This window comes from Harmonia axyridis, chromosome 2, assembly GCF_914767665.1.
Source record: "Harmonia axyridis chromosome 2, icHarAxyr1.1, whole genome shotgun sequence".
In the NCBI taxonomy this organism is placed as follows: domain Eukaryota; kingdom Metazoa; phylum Arthropoda; class Insecta; order Coleoptera; family Coccinellidae; genus Harmonia; species Harmonia axyridis.
In genome coordinates this window covers 1,703,939-1,725,124 of record NC_059502.1, presented here as the reverse complement: position 1 = coordinate 1,725,124, position 21,186 = coordinate 1,703,939, and the positions used below count along the sequence as shown (strand labels likewise).

Sequence of the window (21,186 nt, the reverse complement as noted above, 5' to 3'; positions counted from 1 at the left end):
AAGACCGCAAAATAAGGATACAATTCTGAAAACGAAAAAAGGATTTTTACTCAAAACAGATACCCCAAAAGCAATTATTGAAGAAACGCTCAAGAAAATGAAAAACAGTAAGAAAATTAACGAATATTCCACCGCTACACCCTACATCCAAAGGAACAAGGAAAGATCCCTTCCACTTCCAAATTACTCCTGTGTAATTGCGAGAGTTGAAAAAGAAATCAATGATGAAGAATTAAACAACCACTTGAAAAAAGCAAACTACGAGTTCAGATATTGCAAGCGAATCATTTCCAAGCAAACTAACACACCAACATCCTTAATACGAATTATCACCGGAAACATTAACACTTACGAGAAAATTCTATCTGAGGGTGTTTTCTACAAAAGCAGACATTATCCAGCATACCCAAGCAATGCTCCAGATCCAGCACCGCTCCCTTGCAGCAAATGCTTGCAGTACACACACTGCACCAAAGATTGCACCGAACCCACCAAATGTTTGAAATGCAATGAGGAACATTCTACAAATAAGTGCAAATCAAATCTCCCCCCAAAATGCAACGGCTGTGGCTCAACAGATCATCAGGCCTGGTCTTTCAAGTGCCCTAAGCGCCCCACTCAACCCATTGAAGGCATTCCCAATCTACCAGTAAAAACACTAAACAAAAGAAGCAACCAAATCGACCCAAAAATCTGTAAAAAGTCAAGAATTCACGCTCCAGTTACCATTCACGATACAATTGTCAACACTTATATTTCAAAATTGAACAACCCTAAAAACTCGAATAGAGAAAATCTAATTGAAAAATTGAAGAAAAAATTCATCTCTGAGTATAATGTTGACACAGCCCTCACCTTCGTTGGAAACAACTGGGTCTACATACTTATGTTTGATTTAGACCTCGACGAGCCTAATTCCCCGACTGAGACAGTCCATCAAAATATGAGCCGGAACGTTCGATTGTGAAGTGGATTTCATCTATTGCAATGTAAATAGCTACCTACCCAAAAAATACCTCATCAATAATACTATTGAAAAATACAACATCAAGTCGGCACTGTTTGTTGAAACTAAAACTAAACCTCAACATGAAATAAGTTACAGGAACTGGGACATTATAAAACATGATGGCAATATAACTAATCTAAATACCAGAGGTGGTAGCCTGGCAATGTCGCATTCTTCTCTCAATATGAAAAAGTGCAATGGTCCCCTTATCAGAAATCCTTTGAACGAAGTGCTACATATAATTTTTCCACTGAAAAACGAGGAATTACATGTCTTCTTACTGTATGTTCATCCCAATGGCGAAATAGAGGAAACTATTCTCAATATGGCAGTTAGATACCAATACTGCATCATAATCGGCGACCTCAATTTAAACACCGCAGCGAAACACAAAAAGCTCAAGGATTTCCTGAAAAATTCTAACTGCATAATGGCGAAAACTCCTCCAACCTTCCTGATGCCTAATAACAACGACAGCACGCCAGACCGTATTATATATTCAAACTCTCTTGATAATTGCCTGAAGACAATCGACGTCATTCCAGACCTGGGGGCAGACCATCAAGCTATTATATTTAAACTTCAGGTAACACTGAACAATTCAATAAATGACGATCTCCACTACAATTTCCATAAGTCCAACATAAAAAAGATAAACACATGTATGGAAAAATTTATCGAAGATGTCAGTGACCAGCCACTTGGCAGGAATGTGATTTCTGATTTTCTAAAAACCTTGGAAATCAGCACATTGGATAACACTCCGAAAAGGCCTATCATCTACCATGCACATGAACTCCCGCCCTTCATCATTCGATTGATTAAAATTAGAAGAAGAATGTACCGTGAATACAAGTGTAATCCACAACCAGAATTCAAAACACACATAAACAGATACAATAAGAACATTCACAGGCTTATCCAAGATTATAAACAAAACAAATGGCTGGCTGCATGCGAAGAAATTAATAACTGTCAAGGAAAACGTTTTTTTCAAGAAATAAAAAAACTATCTGGATACAAAAAAGCTCCTCGTATTAAAACTATTGAGGAAAATGGAATAACTTATAACACCGATGCTCAACAAGCAGAGTTGTTCGGAGAACATTTTTCAAAATTTTATAATGGTACGCCACAGGACAACTTTGATAGATGCACTGACTCCATGGTAAACGACTGGAATGAAAAATTTTTCAGGAAAAATTCCGAAGAAACAAGCAATAACATGGTCAACCAAGAAGAATACTTTAACATCCTTCACAGTCAAAAAAATACAGCTCCAGGTCCTGACTCTATATCGTGGAGGGTGGTGAAAAATTTAAGTCTTGAAGTCCACCTTTTCATAATATCTATCTTTCAGTTTTGTCTAAACAAACAATACTTCCCACCAGAATGGAAAATAGGAGATATTATAGTCATTCACAAATCCAATAGTAACCCCAAGAAAATAAACAACTACAGGCCAATAACGCTACTGCCAACAATCGGAAAATTATTTGAAAAAACCGTGAAATTCAAACTATCTGAAGCAATTGCAGGGCGCATTCCTATTCACCAGTTTGGTTTCAGAGAGCACTGCTCTACCCTCCATCCACTTACAATTTTGTCATCAAATGTACAAACTGCCAAACTGAACAACCTGAAATCCGCTGCTTTGTTTTTAGATATCCAAAAGGCGTTTGACAGTGTATGGTACAAGGGGTTACTCTACAAGCTGTACAAACTCGATGTACCCACATATATGATTGAAATCATAAAGGAATTCCTCACTGCCAGAAAGTTAAGGGTAAAAATAGGGAACAACAAATCTCAAACGTTCACCATCGAAAAAGGTCTTCCTCAGGGTTCACCACTGTCACCTCTTCTGTATAAAATCTACTGCCATGATATGCCCGCTTCAATCGTTGACTTCCACCAATACGTTCTCCAGTTCGCTGACGATACAGCCTTAGTTGCCCACAAACGAACCCTACCACAAGTTATTAATGCTCTACAAGAATTAATAGAGGCTACAATTGAATGGCTGAAGAAATGGAAACTACAATTGAACCCCCTTAAGACTGAGTTAATAATATTCAATCATAAAATTACGAGTTATTCGCCAAGCATCACAATCTTCCAGCACAACATACAGCCTAAAGCTAACCTAAAATATCTAGGATTTCAATTGGATCAAAAGCTGAATTTCAAATACCACAGTAATTCAGTTAAAAAAAGGGTAATTTCCAGAGCTGAAATATTCCGCAGTCTTACCTACAAGGATAAGGGCATTAACAGACAGACTGCAGCCATTATCTACAAAAGTATATGCAGACCTCTTATGGATTATGGGCACAACCTTTACTTGGGCTGCAGGAGACCAACCATTAGACCACTTGAAACGGCAGAAACAACAGCAATGAGAAAAATAACCAAAATTCGCCATCCAAATAATCCGTTACACAATCCTCCAAACCCATTGCTGTATAAGTTGCTTAAGGTTGAGCCTATAGCAGACAGAATCAGGAAGCTGTCCATGAAATTTGCCCAAAGGCCGAACAACTGGGAAATCCTGGAACCACATTTAATCCAACGAAACCAGCATTCCATGCCCAGAGCAAAATATCCTCTAAAGACCATCAGAGAACATCTTGAGGAGTTCAGAGACAGTCCTGCCCACTGAAGATGCCAATCAATGACTACCATTCGAAATCTAGTTGATTCACCACTATAAGATAATGTTTTTTTTTTTTTTTTTTTTTGCTTTCCGTCCAAATGTTAAATCTCCAAAATATTTATCTACAAACATTGTTTAATCTCATATTTTTCTCATATTGTAAATTTACCTGGCTGTAGGACTAATACTGTCGATGGCCATTTGGCCCTTGGGTCAATAAATTGCGTTTATTATTATTATTATTCAATCAATATATTTGTGTTCTGTGGTTATTACTATTATTTTGAATTTCTCATAAGAATGCTAAGGAATTAAATTTGACGTTTAAGTAGTTTTGGTTTTTTGTAGGGGACGCTTCCTATTCTCTTACTGGTTCCTCGTTTGAAAATTATTTAAAACAAAACGAAAATAAAAATAACCCTGAACAAACCTAAAAATGAAAGCAATAATAACATCAGGTTCGAATTCGACACATCAAAAAACCTCTCAATACCACTGTTCTCTTAATTAAGGTCAGTATTTCGCAAGTTATTAAAAAAAAAAAGAAATTAAAAATAAAACTTTAGCTCCTTGTATCTTGGAAACGAAGCATTTCAGACATATATTTATTTGGATAATTAATATTTGAATATTGTAAGGATTCACCTCCTGAAGTTTGTCAAAGTACTTTTGAATCACCTTGCATAATGACGTCTTGCTAAAAAATCAACCAAGCAAGTAACCTAAAAGAAGAAATATATCGATGTCCCTACCATAGAAATAATTATATCAAATCCATAGATAAGGGATCCTACTTTTGCATTTATCTATGGTCAAATTTTCAGGTAAACATTTTGCGTTTGGTACTTGATAATTTTTTTACATTTTATTTCTTCGTTTTATAAAAAATTGAAGTCTCATTCATAGGATTATTATTTTCATACTACTTGCTGTCGTAACTTTCAATTAGCAAAATGGAATTAGCTGAACAGCCTACTGAAGAGAAAACCCAATTTTCATTAAGTGAATCGTGAGTATCATATTGTTCAGTTTAATTATTGTATTATAAATTTTTCATTAACCATACTATAGTTCCATAATATAAATAAATATTTCAGTATTCTGTTACTTAAAAATGAAGAAGGAAATTATGAAACATGTAAGACTGAAACTGACGATTTGGAAGTTGTTGAAGAATTTATTGATGGAAATCAAGTATATAACAGAGATGCATTTATTGATCAAATTGAGAGTAATGATTTGAATAACACATACAAGCAAAGTGTTTCTTCTGACCCTAAAATGGAGGAAAGCTTTCAAGATGAAAAAAATTATCAGTTGATTTCCAAAGAAGAGCTTGATATGAAAGATCTGGATTCTAAGCAAGAAACTATTAGTAATTTAACTTCCAAAAAATATTACAAACTCAAGAAACATATAGATACTTACGATTCAAATTCGAAGAAACATAAGTGTCATATATGTGAGTATGCTTCGAATAACAAATCTCATTTAAAAGAACATCTAGATTCTGTTCATTTCAATTCAAAGTCACATAAATGCCATTTATGTGATTATGCTTTTAATCTTAAAACTCATCTACAATCCCATATAGATTCTATTCATCTGAATATAAAACATTTGTGTAATATCTGTGATTCTACTTTCATTCAGAAAAGATACCTCAGATCTCATATGGATTCTGTTCACTTCAATTTGAAGCAGCATAAATGTGATTTATGTGATTTTGCTTCTAATCGTAAGGCTTACCTCAATTCACATATACAATCTGTTCATATGAATTTGAAGCAACATAAATGCAATTTATGTGATTATGCTACAAATCAGAAATCTCTCATTAAATCACATGTAGATTCTGTTCATTTGAATGCAAAGCCTCATAGGTGTCACTTATGTGATTTTGCTTCTAATCGTAAGTCTAACCTCAAATCACATATAGATACGCTTCATTTGAATTTGAAACAGCATAAATGCAATCTCTGCGAATATGCCACCAGTCAGAAATCTAATCTCAAAGGACATATAGATTCTGTTCATTTGAATTCAAAGTCACATAAATGCCATTTATGTGATTATGCTTCTAACCATAAAACTCATCTAGAAACCCATATAGATTCTGTTCATCTGAACATAAAGCACTTGTGTAATTTCTGTGAATCTACTTTCACTCAAAAAATACACCTTAAATCTCATATAGATTCTGTTCACTTGAATTTGAAGCGACATAAATGCAATTTATGTGATTATGGTACGAATCAGAAATCCCTTATCAAATTACATATAGATTCTGTTCATCTGAATGCAAAGCTTCATAAGTGTCACTTATGTGATTTTGCTTCTAATCGTAAGGCTTACCTCAATTCACATATACAATCTGTTCATATGAATTTGAAGCAACATAAATGCAATTTATGTGATTATGCTACAAATAAGAAATATCTCATTAAATTACATGTAGATTCTGTTCATTTGAATGCAAAGCCTCATAAGTGTCACTTATGTGATTTTGCTTCTAATCGTAAGTCAAATCTCAAATCACATATAGATACAATTCATTTGAATGTAAAGCCTCATAAGTGTCACTTATGTGATTTTGCTTTTAATCGTAAGTCTAATCTTAAATCACATTTAGATTCTGTTCATTAGAATTTGAAACAACATAAATGGGATTTATGTAATTTTGCTTTTAATCACATATATTGTCTCGAACTTCATATAGAAATATTCAATTTGATTAATATTCAAATGTTTTTTTTTTTGGAGAATTGTATGAATATTTTGAAGATTAAATTGTGATTAAGTTTTTATATTCTTGACATGTTGGATTGTAGTTCATAGTCGTATGTGTTCAAAGAAAATTGTTTTGATATAATTAGATTTGTACAATCAAAAGATACATAACTGGAGAAGATAAAGAGAATGGTAATAAAATTAACAATTGCAATGTATATAATAATTCGTTATTGCTCATTATAATCTATTATTTCTTGAAACCTAAAGCATTAATAAATATTTAGTTGTCCATTTGCATTGTTTCATTTCACAATTTTTCAGTATTGTTCATTAAAACCCCTTAATAAATAATTTTCAAGATTACATTCTGTGACGTCTAAATAACAGATGCACATACTTTCTCATATATTCTTATGGATAAGAATGGCTTTTCTAAAGTGAAACATCTACATAAATAAATATAAATAATAGTTATTAACCACAGAACACAAATATATGTAACTATAATAACTTTCAAGATGCATCGATTATCAGACTTGAATTTCTCTTGTCCAAATATAGAGAAAACGCTTGAATTTGCTTGTAGCAAATGTAGTTTTAGTTTTTTTACGTAGATGTAATAGAGGAAACAATTATTTTACTGAAAAATGTGCAAGAAGTAGGTAGCCCAAAAATGTTATGAATCTCCTCAAAAAAAAGAGGCGTAGGTGGCGCCCCCTAAAAATGAAAGCAATAATAACATCAGGTTCGAATTCGACACATCAAAAAACCTCTCAATACCACTGTTCTCTTAATTAAGGTCAGTATTTCGCAAGTTATTAAAAAAAAAAAAAATTAAAAATAAAACTTCAGCTCCTTGTATCTTGGAAACGAAGCGTTTCGGACATATATTTATTTGGAAAATTAATATTAGAATATTGTGAGGAATCACCTCCTGAAGTTTGTCAAAGTACTTTTGAATCACCTTGTATAATGACGTCTTGCTAAAAAAACAACCAAGCAAGTAACCTAAAAGAAGAAATATATCGATGTCCCTACCATAGAAACAATTATATCTAATCCATAGATAAGGGATCTTACTTTTGTATATATCTATGGTCAAATTTTCAGGTAAACATTTTGCGTTTGGTACTTGATAATTTTTTTACATTTTATTTCTTCGTTTTATAAAAAATTGAAGTCTCATTCATAGGATTATTATTTTCATACTACTTGCTGTCGTAACTTTTAATATGCAAAATGGAATTAGCAGAACAGCCTACTGAAGAGAAAACACAATTTTCATTAAGTGAATCGTGAGTGTCATATTGTTCAGTGTAATTATTGTTTTATAAGTTTTTCATCAACCATACTACAGTTCCATAATATGAATAAATGTTTCAGGAATCTATTACTCAAAAATGAAGAAGGAGGTTATGAAACATGTAAGACTGAAACTGAAGATTTGGATGTTGTTGAACAATTTATTGATGGAAATCAATTTTATAACAGAAAAGCATTTATTGATCAGATTGAGAGTGATGTTTTGAATAACACATATAAGCAAAGTGTTTTTTCTGACCCTAAAATGGAGGAAAGCAGTCAAGATGAAAAAAATTATCATTTGATTTCCAAAGAAGAGCTTGATATGAAATGTCTGGATTCACAGCAAGAAACTATTAGTAATTTAACTTCCAAAAAATATCACAAACTCAAGAAACATATAGATATTAACGATTCAAATTCGAAAAAAGATAAATGTCATATATGTGAGTATGCTTCGAATAACAAATCTCATTTAAAAGAACATCTAGATTCTGTTCATTTCAATGTGAAGCCACATAAATGTCATTTATGTAATTTCACTTCTAATAGTGAAGCTCTCCTAAAAACACATATAAATTCTATTCATTTGAAAAAAAAGCATTCGTGTCATCTCTGTGATTCTACTTTCAATAAAAGAGTTCATCTCAGAGCTCATATAGATACAGTTCATTTGAATTTGAAACAACATAAATGTGTCTTCTGCGATTATGCCGCCAATCAGAAATCCAATCTCAAAGGACATATAGATTCTGTTCATTTGAATTCAAAGTCACATAAATGCCATTTATGTGATTATGCCTATAATCGTAAAACCCATCTACAATCCCATATAGATGCTGTTCATCTGAATATAAAGCATTTATGTGATTTCTGTGATTCTACTTTCACACAGAAAAAACACCTCAGATCTCATATTGATTCTGTTCACTTGAATTTGAAGCAACATAAATGCGATTTATGTGATTATACCACGAATCACAAATCGCTCATTAAATCACATGTAGATTCTGTTCATTTGAATGCAAAGAAATTTAAGTGTAATTTATGTGATTTTGCTTGTAATCGTAAGGCTTACCTCAATTCACATATAGAATCTGTTCATATGAATTTGAAGCAACATAAATGCAATTTATGTGATTATGCTACAAATGTGAAATATCTCATTAAATCACATGTAGTTTCTGTTCATTTGAATGCAAAGCCTCATAAGTGTCACTTATGTGATTTTGCTTCTAATCGTAAGTCAAATCTCAAATCACATATAGATAAAATTCATTTGAATATAAAGCCTCATAAGTGTCACTTATGTGATTTTGCTTCTAATCGTAAGTCAATTCTCAAATCACATATAGATAAAATTCATTTGAATATGAAGCCTCATAAGTCACTTATGTGATTTTGCTTTTAATCGTAAGTCTAATCTCAAATCACATATAGATTCTGTTCATTAGAATTTGAAACGACATAAATGGGATTTATGTGGTTTTGCTTTTAATCACATACATTGTCTCAAACTTCATATAGAAATATTCAATTTTATTAATAATCAAAAATCTCCTTTTGGGGAATTATACAAATATTTTAAAGATTAAATTGTAATTAAATTTTATATTCTTGACTGTAGTTCATAGTCTTGTGCGTTCAAAGAAAATTGTGTTGATATAATCAGATTTGTACAATCAAAAGATACAGAACTGTAGAAGATAAAGAAAATGGTAATATAATTAATTATTGCAATGTATTGAATAATTTGTTATTGCTCATTATAATATAATATATATAATATAATAATCTATTATTTTTTTAAACCTAAAGCATTAATAAATATTCAGTTATCCATTTGCATTGTTTCATTTCACAATGTTTCAGTATTGTTCATCAAAACCCCTCAATTAATAATTTTCAAGATTGCATTCTGTGTCGTCTCTCTAACCGTGGCACAACTATTACACATATTTTCTGATATATTCTCATGGAACCTGAATGGTTTTTCTAATATGAAACATCCACATAAATGAATTAGGAGACGCAGTAAGACCAAATTCTATATAAAGGCTAGTAAAATAGATTTTCGGTTTAATAGGAGTGCCATTTGTTATAAATCTTTCAGTATATAGATATATTTCAAATAAAATTTTAACAATCGAAAAAACTGTGAGTTTTCCGGGGCCTCTATTGTGAAAACAAGCCTATAGAAATACTAGTGTCTGTTGAATTTTTGTTTGGAAAACTTGGACTATAACATATCAAAAATTCAACTAATTTGTCAGGTGGCCACTTTCTCTAATGAAGTGTGCATTATCCTTTATATCAATATTCACAAATGACCACTGATTTTTATGAAACAATTTTGAAGCGTGTGTCTTTCCAGGATGAATTAATTAATAGCAACTAAGGCGAAATATTCGAAAAGATAATGAAATTAAAATCCGCCGATTAGCAACACTGTTTATATTGGTTTGGGTTCACATGAATTGAATCCATATGCTATTTCCCAACATTGGATCTAAACGGTTTTGGAACCAGGGGATTCACTTGTGATACTTACGAATCGTTAAATAAAATATTTGTTTTCTCTTCGATGAGATGTCCACGTGATTCCAAATTCAATATTTAAAAGCTTACGAGCTTTCTCTTAAGAAATAGAAAAGTATCAATGATTAAATTTTTAATAAATGGCAAATGGTGCAACTGGCCATTATCATTGAGACGAGTCCATTCATTATAGAGAATATCCTTATAGTTCTTGATCACAGATTAATTATGACACAGAATAGAGAGGTATTTTCTCTATTCTGTGATTATGATAACCTAGTTTGTCTAACCTAAATTCTTTTTTTATCGTATCAGGTTTTTAATTTTAGTTTAATAAATTTTACAAAGCAAAATGGAATCTTACGAACGTCCGTTTGAAGAGAAAACAAATTATTCATTTATTGACGAGTGAGTACCAAAATTGTTGTTTTTATTGAATCGGTTCAGACAAATCTAGTAGAACAATGATATACATATTACTTTATCAAATTCTATAAATTTTTTTGAATAACAAGATAAAATGTAAATAATTACAAATTAAGTAATTTAATATTTCATTGAATGAAACCAAATATTTCATTGAAACCCGTATTAAAAAAACACTTATGTGTATGAGTAAAGAAATTCGGATTTCAGTAAAGTTATTAATTTACCCAAGGATTATTTAGATTAGAAGAATTAGAAAACACATTCACTAAATTATCTTTGTGTAAATTAATAACTTTACTGAAATCCGGATAATGATCAAACTGATATATTAATATAAGTTCATTTATGTAAGATCTTTAGACTAGACTTCATTCGTAGTTTGTTAGGTTAATTTCTATTTTGATATTGTCTGTTTGGTTGTTTTGGGTTTCCATTGACTCTGTTTAAGTAGTTCTTGAAAAACATTTGACGTTCTTATTATAAAGTTTATGGAAATCTCAGTGTTTTTTCGGGGTTGAAGAAATGAGTGGATTTTGAAGCTTATTGTTTATATTTCACTAGTTATTTAATATTTTATTTATTAATTATAATGTTTCAGTATTGAAGTTCTCAAAGAAGAAATGAGTGGATTTTGAAGCTTATTGTTTATATTTCACTAGTTATTTAATATTTTATTTATTAATTATAATGTTTCAGTATTGAAGTTCTCAAAGAGGAAGGAGAGAGTTCTGAAAAATGTGAGGTTAAAACTGAAGAATTTGATGTTGTCGAAGAATTTATTGATGAAAGCCAAGTTCATAACAGAGAAGCTTTCATAACTAAAATTGAGAGTAATGCTGTTTCTATTGGCTCAAATGAACATAATGTGCCTTGTGCCATTAAAACAGAAGAAAATATTGAAGATGAAAATATTTGCCAAACCCCTGCAAACCAAGTTATGGATAGTAAAATCCTCAATTCACATCAACAAGATTGTCAGTTTTGTGATTTTTCTTCTCAAAATAAATATGAACTCAAGGATCACATAGATACGGTTCATTTGAATGTAAAGCCCCATAAGTGTCACATATGTGATTATGCTGCAAAGAATAGATGGAAACTAAGCCATCATATAGAAACCCATTTGAATACTAGGTCGCATAAATGTCATATATGTGATTTTGCAACGAATCATAAAGAGCATCTCATATCACATATTGATAGTAAACATTTAAAGATAAAACATCAATGCAAGATATGCGGTTTTGTAACCCATTTGAAGCGAAAACTCAAAGTGCATGTAGATTCAGTTCATGTGAAGGCAAAACCACATAAATGTAAATTATGTGATTTTGCTTCGAACCATAGACAAACTCTCAGTGTACATATTCATTCTAAACATTTGAATTTAAAACATCAATGTCATATGTGTGATTATGAAGCCAATTCAAAGCCAAATCTCAAAGTGCATATCGATTCCGTTCATGTGAACGCAAAACCACATAAATGTGATTTATGTGATTATGCAACAAATCATAAATGGGTTCTCAAAAACCATATAGAATATAAACATAATAAAGGCAAATTCGAAATTAATTCCGATAAACCATATAAATGTCACTTATGTGATTTTGCAACGATTCATAAATCAGCTCTCAAAATACATATAGAAAGTAAACATTTGAATATGAAACATCAATGCCATATATGCGATTTCGAAACCAATTTAAAAAAGAATCTCAAAAGCCATATAAATTTAGTTCATTTGAATATAAAGCCACATAAATGCGAATTATGTGATTATGCTTCAAATCAGAGAGCTAGATTGAAAGCGCATATAAATTCTGTTCATTCTGTTTCAAATTAACAACGCTAATTAGTATACATTTTTCCATCTTGATGTGACACTTTTGTAGAGGATGAGAAAGATTACTTGAAATTGAAAAAATATTTTTGTAATATTTATATGTATATTTAATTTGATGATATTTAAAATTTGTCAGGTTTTTTTTTGAAAACCTATGTGAAAGAATATTTTGTAATAAATGATTCTTGTCTCAGTTATTTTATTTTGGTTTATTGTATTTTGTTCTGTTATGATTTTACAAAGTGAATTGTATGTCTTTAGACCAGGAAATAAAGCAAAGAGAAAATTTATACAGGCTGTCCCACATAAAACAGTCCAGCTGTATATTTTTTCCGTGAAACGACAGGCCCATTTTTAAGCGCACGTTCCCTGAACAGATTGCTCCATCATTTGTCACAATGTCTATAATTTTAGAATTTTTAGCCAGAAATGATCTAATTATCTTTCTATATTCTAAGGGGCCTGTCCATGTTATATTAGTTCTATGGTTTAAATATTACTTACTTTCTAACCTAAATTCTTCCTTTATCGTATCAGGTTTTTAATTTAATAAATTTTACAAAGCAAAATGCAATCTTACAAACGTCCGTTTGAAGAGAAAACAAATTATTCATTTATTGATGAGTAAGTACCAAAATGGTTGTTTTTATTGAATCGGTTCAGACAAATCTAGTAAAACAATGTTATACATATTACTGTATCAAATTCTATAAATTTTTTTGAATACCAAGATGAAATGTTAAAAATTACAAATTAAGTAATTTAATATTTCATTGAAACCCGTATTAAAAAAAAACACTTGTATGTGTATGAGTAAAGAAATTCGGATTTCAGTAAAGTTATTATTTTACACAAGGATTATTTAGATTAGAAGAATTAGACATTCACTTGTGTAAATTAATAACTATACTGAAATCCGGATAATGATCAAACTGATATATTAATATAAGTTCGATTATGTAAGATCTTTAGACTAGACTTCATTCGTAACTTGTTAGGTCAATTTCTATTTTGATATCGTCTGTTTGGTTGTTTTGGGTTTCCATTGACTCTGTTTGAGTAGTTCTTGAAAAACATCCGACTTTATTATTGTAAAGTTTATGGAAATCTCAGTGTTTTTTCGGGGTTGAAGAAATGAGTGGATTTTGAAGCTTATTGTTTATATATCACTAGTTATTTAATTTCAGTATTATTTCACGAAGATTTTCTGTTCTATGAACTGTAGTTCTATTTTGCAATATGTGAAAAGTAGATTTATAATGTTTCAGTATTGAAGTTCTCAAAAAGGAAGGGGAGAGTTTTGAAAAATGTGAGGTTAAGACCGAAGATTTTGATGTTGACGAAGAATTTATTGATGAAAGCCAAGTTCATAACAGAGAAGCTTTCATAACTAAAATTGAGAGTAATGCTGTTTCTTTTGGCTCAAATGAACATAATGTGCCTTGTGCCATTAAAACAGAAGAAAATATTGAAGATGAAAATATTTGCCAAACCCCTGCAAACCAAGTTATTGATTGTAAAATCCTCAATTCACATCAGCAAGATTGTCAGTTTTGTGATTTTTCTTCTCAAAATAAATATGAACTCAAGCATCACATAGATACGGTTCATTTGAATGTAAAGCCCCATAAGTGTCACCTATGTGATTATGCTGCAAAGAATAGATGGCAACTAAGGCATCATATAGAAACTCATTTGAATACAAGGTCACATAAATGTCACATATGTGATTTTGCAACGAATCATAAAGAGCGTCTCATATCACATATAGATAGTAAGCATTTAAAGATAAAACATCAATGCAAGATATGCGGTTTTGTAACCCATTTGAAGCATAAACTCAAAGTGCATGTAGATTCCGTTCATGTGAACGCAAAACCACATAAATGTCACTTATGTGCTTTTGCAACGATTCATAAATCGGGTCTCAAAATACATATCGAACATAAACATAAAAAATGCGATTTCGAAATTAATTCCGATAAACCATATAAATGTCACTTATGTGATTTTGCAACGATTCATAAATCGGCTCTCAAAATACATATAGAAAGTCAACATTTGAATATAAAACATCAATGCCATATATGCGATTTCGAAACCAATTTAAAAAAGAATCTGAAAAACCATATAAATTTAGTTCATTTGAATATAAAGCGACATAAGTGCGAAATATGTGATTATGCTTCAAATGTGAGAGCTAGATTGAAAGCGCATATAAATTCTGTTCATTCTGTTTCAAATTAACATAACGCTAATTTGTATACATTTTTCCATCTAGATGTGAAATTTTTGTAGAGGATCAGAAAGATTACTTGAAATTAAAAAGATATTTTTGTAATATTTATATGTATATTAATAACGAATTCGAATGCACCAGTTCGAATTAATTCGAGCTAATTATGTCATTTAGCACTACAAAAATTCAAATTAATTCGCACTGGTGCAGCCAGTCGCATACGCTATTAATTTGATGACATTTAAAATTTGTCAGGTTTTTTTTTGAAAACCTATGTGAATTTGTGAAAGAATATTTAGTAATAAATGATTCTTGTCTCAGTTATTTTTATTTTGATTTATTGTATTTTGTTCTGTTATGATTTTACAAAGTGAATTGTATGTCTTTAGGCCAGGCAATAAACAAAGAGAAAATTTATACAGGCTATCCCACATAGGGATAGTCCAGCTGTATATTGTTTCGGTGAAACGACAGGCCCATTTTTAAGCGCACGTTCCCTGAACAAATTGCTCCATCATTTTGTCACAATGTCTATAATTTTAGAATTTTTAGCCAGAAATGGTTTTGAATGATGAGGTTGAATCCGATGGTAAGGAATATATCATAAAGATATATTATTGTGGAGGAATAGACACAAAGATGTCAAATTTTTATATTTATATTGAATATCCTTCACCATGTAGACTCACTAAACCTTCATAATGAATTCTTTCTGGAATTCGATTCTGTCTGTATCTATACATGGTAACTTCCGAATGGGAGGACCTAGAAAATCAAATTTCGTTTAATGGCAGTTCGAAATTTCGTTTTCCTCTTAATTTCACAACTGCAGATTCAATCGAGATGAGAATTTGCATTTAGAAATAGAATGACAATTTTAAAACTCGAGCGAAATTTCAGTGTTGAATGCTCAAAGAACCCAAGAAGATAAAAAAAAATTACAAAATATTTCTATACCACAAAATTGAAGGAGTTGGGATTTTGGTTGTTGATATGTGATAACAATTTAATGCTCCTTGTTAAAATTCAAACTGTTTACATCATTAGGATCATAACAAATTCGATAAGATTATTGAAAAAGAAATACAGAGAAATATATTCAGGATGAGTCTTTGAATAGTACATATATTTCATCAGAAGATTTCTGAGATCAAAAGAAACACCTTTTTCCCTTACCATTTTTTCCGTTTTTGTACTACCACAACATCAGTATTATGATTTCGAATTTAATGCATCTCAAATATTGAGGAGTTCTTGAGCATAGACTTTGCTCAAGAACTATAAAGTATGAGGATGGAGTGATGGACCCATCATGAAATTAATAAGTAGTAACTAAAGTACATATAAATGCCCCTATTTTAGTTTTTGTAAAGGTTTGAATACTTGAACAGGACCAAATTAGCATATAATAGTAATAATAAATTAATCTATGCTGCATAGATTAATTTATTTATTTAGTACTTTATGGCCCTGTTGACATCATCTTCTAACCTAACTTCTGCTTTTATCATCTTTTTAATTTTAGTTTAATAATTTTTACAAAGCAAAATGGAATCTTCTGAACGTCTTTTTAAAGAAAAAACAAATCATGTATTTAGCGATGCGTGAGTACCCAAATTGTTGTTTTGATTGTATCGGGTCAGACAAATCTATTAGAACAATGATATATCACTCTATCAAATATAACAGATTTTTCAAATAATCTGATAATGTTGAATGGAAAATAATAAGAAATGAAGTATCTAATTCAATATTTATTTGAATGAAACCAATTATTTCATTGAATGCACCCCATATAAAAAAAACACTTATGTGGTTGAGTAAAGAAATCCAGATTTCAATTTACTTATTTACAACCTACTTCATGAAGACTATTTAGGGAGTGTATTTTGTCATTTGTCTATTCTTTGAAACATATCATAATATATCAGTTTGATTGTGGAATATATTTGGAGTAGACTTTCCTCATTTTTAGTTGACTATGAATTCGTATTCTATAACCCAAAGTTATTAATTTCGGAAAATAACATATCGTTCACAGTGTTATAAGATTATGTAAATAATTACCGTTATTGAAAAACTTTTGGCATTATTATCAGAAAGTTTATGGAAATTGCAGTGCATCCAAGTTTTATTATTGCTTTGTGGAGGTTTTATGTAACACAATCTACAGTTCTGCTTGCAATATGTGAAGATTTGAATAATTAATTATTTAATTTTTCAGTATTCAAGTTTTCATAAAACAAGAAGAGAGTTGTGAAACATCTAATGTTAAGACTGAAGATGTATTCGAAAATGTAACCCATAACAGAGAAGCATTTATAGAAAAACCTGAAAGTAAAATTAATTCCAATGGCTCACCTGAACAAAGTTATCCTAATGCCTTCTCAATGGAAGAAAACATTGAAGATAGAAAAAATTGTCAACAAGAATGTCACCTTTGTGAGTTTTCTTCTCAAAATAAATGTGAACTCCACAAACATATTGAAAGTGTTCATTCAAAGACACATAAGTGTGATATATGTGATTTTGAAACGAGTTGGAAAAAGTGTCTAAAATCACATGTGACAACTGTTCATTCGAGTACAAAGTTACATAAGTGTGACATATGTGATTTTGCCACGAATTATAAATCGGTTCTAAAAAATCATATAGATAATAAACATTTGAATTTAAAACATAAGTGTGAGATATGTGATTTTGAAACCAATTGGAAAACATGCCTCAAAGTGCATGTAGATTCTGTTCATTTGAAATTGAAGCAACATAAGTGTCATTTATGTGATTTTGCTTGTAACCAAAAGGGTAATCTCAAAGTACATGTAGATTCTGTTCATTTGAAATTGAAGCAGTATAAGTGCCACTTTTGTGATTTCAGTTCCCATTTGAAATCTTCTCTCAAAGGTCATATAGATTTTATTCACTTAAATTTGAAGGAGTACAAGTGCCATATATGCGATTATGCTTCAAATCACAAGTCTCATCTCAAAAGACATATAGATTCTATTCATTTGAATGCAAAGCAACATAAATGTAATCTATGTAATTTTGCTTCTAATCGTAAGTCTTCTCTCCAATCACATATCGAATCTATTCATTTAAATTTGAGGGAATATATCTGTATATTATGTGATAATGGATTCAATAAAAAATCTAGTCTAAAGCGTCATTTAAATACTGTCCATTTGAAGATGCAAAAATGAAAATGTGATCTTGTCTGAAATTATAAATCTTACACTCAATTTTAAAAATTAGAAAATCTTGTTTTGGAAATATGGATGAATATGTAATAAAGTGATATAGTAATAATGTGTGCAATAGTTATTTTGAATATATTTTATTGTATTGTGAAGTAATGCATGTTTCAAAATGAATACATCACAATTGTTATATCTGTTCATAAAAACAGGTTTTTTTGTAAAATATTATGAACAAATTTAAGAATAAATAGTAACAGTAACAGACTTGTTTTTTTTTTCAATGCACTTTATAATATTGTGTAACTAATACTATTTGAAATATTTAAACATATTCTATACTCTAAGGTTTCACAGAATGTGCCTAGAGTCGTAACCACAGAATACAAATATTCGTTGAATATTATATTATAGATACTACGACCTTGCGTACAATACGAAGTTCACTGAGAATTCGTAATATTCCAGATATGAATTGAATATTTTTTGATTGTCCACAATGAATACGAAAATTATTCTCTAATAACATGAAAATTGGCCAATCTACAGAATCGTAACAAATTCTTACCTCAGATTATTATAGTTCTGTGTTCTAACACAGTCTCTGGTTCTGGTTAGTATTCTGTGGTTCTAACCTTCATAATTCTGTTTTTGCCGGATTGATTGTTTTGAATTTAGTTTATTATATTGTGATGTGCTGAATAGCTTAATAAAACTTCACCAAGCAAAATGGAACCTACTGGATACCTTATCGATGAGAAAATACAAATTTTCTTCGATGAATCGTAAGTACCACAGATAATTATTTCTTCGAAAAATAGTCTAATGAATTGTTTTGACGAGACTTCGGCAGAATAACTATATTTTTATCATAGTTAACGTATATAGAGAACCTGCTTATGAAATTAACTGAAAAATATACTGCCAATTATAAATTAAATCATACTCATGTACTGTTGTAGTGGAATACTTAGTTTTCTTAGTTAACGTATATAGAGAACCTACTTATGAAATCAACTAAAAAATATACTGCCAATTATAAATTAAATCATACTCATGTACTGTTGTAGTGAAATACTTAGTTTTATTTGTTGAACACAATTTCATAATTATATTTATCAACCAACTCAAAATACAATTTGATGATCAACTGTCCATCACTAGGCAACACAACCAAACATCGTTAATCAACAACCTTGAATTGTAGTTTTCTCTATTATCCTGTTCATTAAAATCATAAGCAATTAGCAATAAAAATATAGTAAAAATTATTTTGGTAGTTCCAATGGTTCTAAAAAATCGAGATTTCGAAGAATTCACCTTTTTCTGCCATGTGGTCAATTATTTTTTCACCCATTTGTGTTTAAACCTAGGTTATTGAATAACGATTATATCATTCAATGAAATTAATAATATTTCAGTGTAACACAGTATTCGGCTGTGAAAGCCTTCTATGTTTGTTTCTACATATATATTTTAATGTTTCAGGTTTGTTCTCAAAAAGGAAGAAGAAGGGAGTTTTGAAACATGTGATAATGGAAATTTGAATATTGTCGAAGAATTTTTTGATGAAAGTCAGGTCAGAGAAAAATTAATGGCCAAAATTGAAAGTAATGATAATTCTAATGACCCATCTGAACAAAGTGTTCTTTGTGATGTTAAAATGGAGGAAAACAGTGAAGATAATTGCCAATTAATCTCTGAACATGAGGTTAATGAGAAAATTCTTGAGTCAACTCAACAAGATTGTCAATTTTGTGAGTTCTCATCTCAAAATGAATTTGAACTCAATTATCATAAAATCACTATTCATTCAAATGAAAAACAATATAAGTGTGATCAATGTGATTATACTTCGAATCAAAAAGGTCATGTGAAAACGCATGTAAAATTTGTTCATTTGAATTTGAAGCAATATAAGTGCAAAATGTGTGATTATGCTTCAAATGACAAATCTTATCTAAAAACACATGTAGACTCTATTCATCTAAATTTAAAACATCAGTGTCATATATGTGACTTTGAAACCAATTGGAAAACATGTCTCAAAGTACATGTAGATTCTGTTCATTTGAAATTGAAGCAACACAAGTGTCATTCTTGTGATTTAAGGTTTAATCAAAAAGTTTCTCTAAGAGCCCATATAGATTCTGCACATTTAAATTTGAAACACCACAAGTGCCACTTATGCGATTTTAGTTCACATCTGAAATCTTCTTTAAAAAAACATATTGAATCTGTTCATTTGACTTTGAAGAAACATAAATGTGATTTGTGTAATTTTGCTACTAATTATAAATCGCATCTCAATAGACATATAAATTCTAGTCATTTAAATGAAAAAAAATATAAATGCCAAATATGTGATTTTGCTACAAATCGTAATTACTCTCTAAAATTACATTCATCTATTCATTTGAATTTGAAGCAATACAAGTGCCACTTATGTGATTGGGCTACTAATCAAAAACCTTCACTCAAAAAACATATAGATTCTGTTCATTTGAATTCGAGGCAACATAAGTGCAAAATATGTGATTTTGCCACAGATAGGAAAGCTAATCTAAAGAGACATATCAATTCTGTTCATTAGAATTCGAAGCAATATAAGTGTGATTTATGTGATAATACTTTCAATCAAAAATCTGATCTGAAACGTCATTTTGATTCTTTTCATTCGAAATCTAAGGTACATAAGTAAAATTTGTAAGATTTTTCAAAGAAATCTTTGTTCTTAAATGAAATGAATAATATTTTGTATAATTGTTCGGAAATATATTTTATTTTCAATTGAAATTTTTTTTGTACAATCAAATATTACATATGTATAAACTACATACATACATAATTACTGGAGGTTTAATGAAATAAGGTTCTTATATAATGTACTTTCCTTTTTAGAAACCTATATTTTTCATCATAAAAAAACATAATTGATTTCATGAGCAGGATTGCCATATTGTATTTTGTAAATAAACATTTGATTATGTGAATTTTTTTATTTAATTTTCCAGTGATTAAATTGAATATTACTGAAACGAACAAAAACTTCTAACCCATGTAAAGTATACTATATTTTTTCCCTTCTGCAATTTCAAGCAGTTTCCATCATTTTCAAGGAAATCAATATATTTGGAACAGATAAGCTCAAAATTAGATCGATTCTTATCCATTAAACCCCTTTTTTTTCAAGTGTTTCATTAGTTTGTACGCCTTTTTTGGTTTAGGTTCAATGGT

At 30.2% G+C, this 21,186-nt stretch overlaps 5 protein-coding genes and 1 long non-coding RNA gene across 8 annotated transcripts; 5 read left to right on the top strand and 1 right to left on the bottom strand.

Annotated features, from left to right (window-relative positions):
* The first annotated feature begins 3,928 nt into the window (after window positions 1–3,928).
* On the top strand, window positions 3,929–9,542 carry LOC123672610 (zinc finger protein 888-like). Of its 2 annotated transcripts, XM_045606782.1 has the most exons (3): window positions 3,929–4,674; window positions 4,763–7,693; window positions 7,782–9,542. In XM_045606782.1, the coding sequence occupies exons 1-2, from the start codon at window positions 4,619–4,621 to the stop codon at window positions 6,309–6,311; spliced, it is 1,605 nt and encodes a 534-aa protein (XP_045462738.1). In that variant the 5' UTR covers window positions 3,929–4,618; the 3' UTR covers window positions 6,312–7,693; window positions 7,782–9,542. The 2 variants fall into 2 exon arrangements, with proteins under 2 accessions (XP_045462738.1, XP_045462739.1); XM_045606783.1 differs by lacking the exon at window positions 4,763–7,693 and having other exon boundaries at window positions 4,236–4,674.
* A 956-nt stretch (window positions 9,543–10,498) lies between these two features.
* LOC123672613 (zinc finger protein 64-like) lies at window positions 10,499–12,710 on the top strand. The gene is made up of 2 exons (XM_045606786.1): window positions 10,499–10,646; window positions 11,364–12,710. Exons 1-2 carry the CDS (start codon window positions 10,591–10,593, stop codon window positions 12,511–12,513), a joined length of 1,206 nt encoding a protein of 401 aa, XP_045462742.1. The 5' UTR covers window positions 10,499–10,590; the 3' UTR covers window positions 12,514–12,710.
* A 268-nt stretch (window positions 12,711–12,978) lies between these two features.
* LOC123672617 (RE1-silencing transcription factor B-like) lies at window positions 12,979–15,076 on the top strand. The gene is made up of 2 exons (XM_045606789.1): window positions 12,979–13,137; window positions 13,782–15,076. The coding sequence occupies exons 1-2, from the start codon at window positions 13,082–13,084 to the stop codon at window positions 14,758–14,760; spliced, it is 1,035 nt and encodes a 344-aa protein (XP_045462745.1). The 5' UTR covers window positions 12,979–13,081; the 3' UTR covers window positions 14,761–15,076.
* A 318-nt stretch (window positions 15,077–15,394) lies between these two features.
* Window positions 15,395–16,096, bottom strand: LOC123672619. The gene is made up of 2 exons (XR_006746340.1): window positions 15,929–16,096; window positions 15,395–15,517 (listed from the first exon to the last, which is right to left on the bottom strand). It is a non-coding gene; the product is annotated as an uncharacterized LOC123672619 (long non-coding RNA).
* Window positions 16,097–16,135: 39 nt separating this feature from the next.
* On the top strand, window positions 16,136–18,215 carry LOC123672616 (zinc finger autosomal protein-like). Its single transcript, XM_045606788.1, has 2 exons — window positions 16,136–16,356; window positions 16,977–18,215. Exons 1-2 carry the CDS (start codon window positions 16,301–16,303, stop codon window positions 17,953–17,955), a joined length of 1,035 nt encoding a protein of 344 aa, XP_045462744.1. The 5' UTR covers window positions 16,136–16,300; the 3' UTR covers window positions 17,956–18,215.
* Window positions 18,216–18,574: 359 nt separating this feature from the next.
* Window positions 18,575–20,745, top strand: LOC123672615 (zinc finger protein 714-like). 2 transcript variants are annotated; one of them, XR_006746339.1, is made up of 3 exons: window positions 18,575–18,734; window positions 19,438–20,606; window positions 20,639–20,745. XR_006746339.1 is itself a non-coding variant. In XM_045606787.1 (2 exons), exons 1-2 carry the CDS (start codon window positions 18,679–18,681, stop codon window positions 20,540–20,542), a joined length of 1,161 nt encoding a protein of 386 aa, XP_045462743.1. In that variant the 5' UTR covers window positions 18,575–18,678; the 3' UTR covers window positions 20,543–20,745. The 2 variants fall into 2 exon arrangements, 1 of the variants encoding a protein (XP_045462743.1); XM_045606787.1 differs by having other exon boundaries at window positions 19,438–20,745.
* The last annotated feature ends 441 nt before the right edge of the window (window positions 20,746–21,186 follow it).

Bases quoted from the DNA above. Each gene is read 5' to 3' on its own strand.
- LOC123672610 (XM_045606782.1), top strand. From the start codon at position 4,619: ATGGAATTAGCTGAACAGCCTACTGAAGAGAAAACCCAATTTTCATTA. The intron at 4,675-4,762 runs GTGAGTATCATA...TAAATATTTCAG, and splicing joins CAATTTTCATTAAGTGAATC to TATTCTGTTACTTAAAAATG.
- LOC123672613 (XM_045606786.1), top strand. From the start codon at position 10,591: ATGGAATCTTACGAACGTCCGTTTGAAGAGAAAACAAATTATTCATTT. The intron at 10,647-11,363 runs GTGAGTACCAAA...ATAATGTTTCAG, and splicing joins AATTATTCATTTATTGACGA to TATTGAAGTTCTCAAAGAGG.
- LOC123672617 (XM_045606789.1), top strand. From the start codon at position 13,082: ATGCAATCTTACAAACGTCCGTTTGAAGAGAAAACAAATTATTCATTT. The intron at 13,138-13,781 runs GTAAGTACCAAA...ATAATGTTTCAG, and splicing joins AATTATTCATTTATTGATGA to TATTGAAGTTCTCAAAAAGG.
- LOC123672616 (XM_045606788.1), top strand. From the start codon at position 16,301: ATGGAATCTTCTGAACGTCTTTTTAAAGAAAAAACAAATCATGTATTT. The intron at 16,357-16,976 runs GTGAGTACCCAA...TTAATTTTTCAG, and splicing joins AATCATGTATTTAGCGATGC to TATTCAAGTTTTCATAAAAC.
- LOC123672615 (XM_045606787.1), top strand. From the start codon at position 18,679: ATGGAACCTACTGGATACCTTATCGATGAGAAAATACAAATTTTCTTC. The intron at 18,735-19,437 runs GTAAGTACCACA...TTAATGTTTCAG, and splicing joins CAAATTTTCTTCGATGAATC to GTTTGTTCTCAAAAAGGAAG.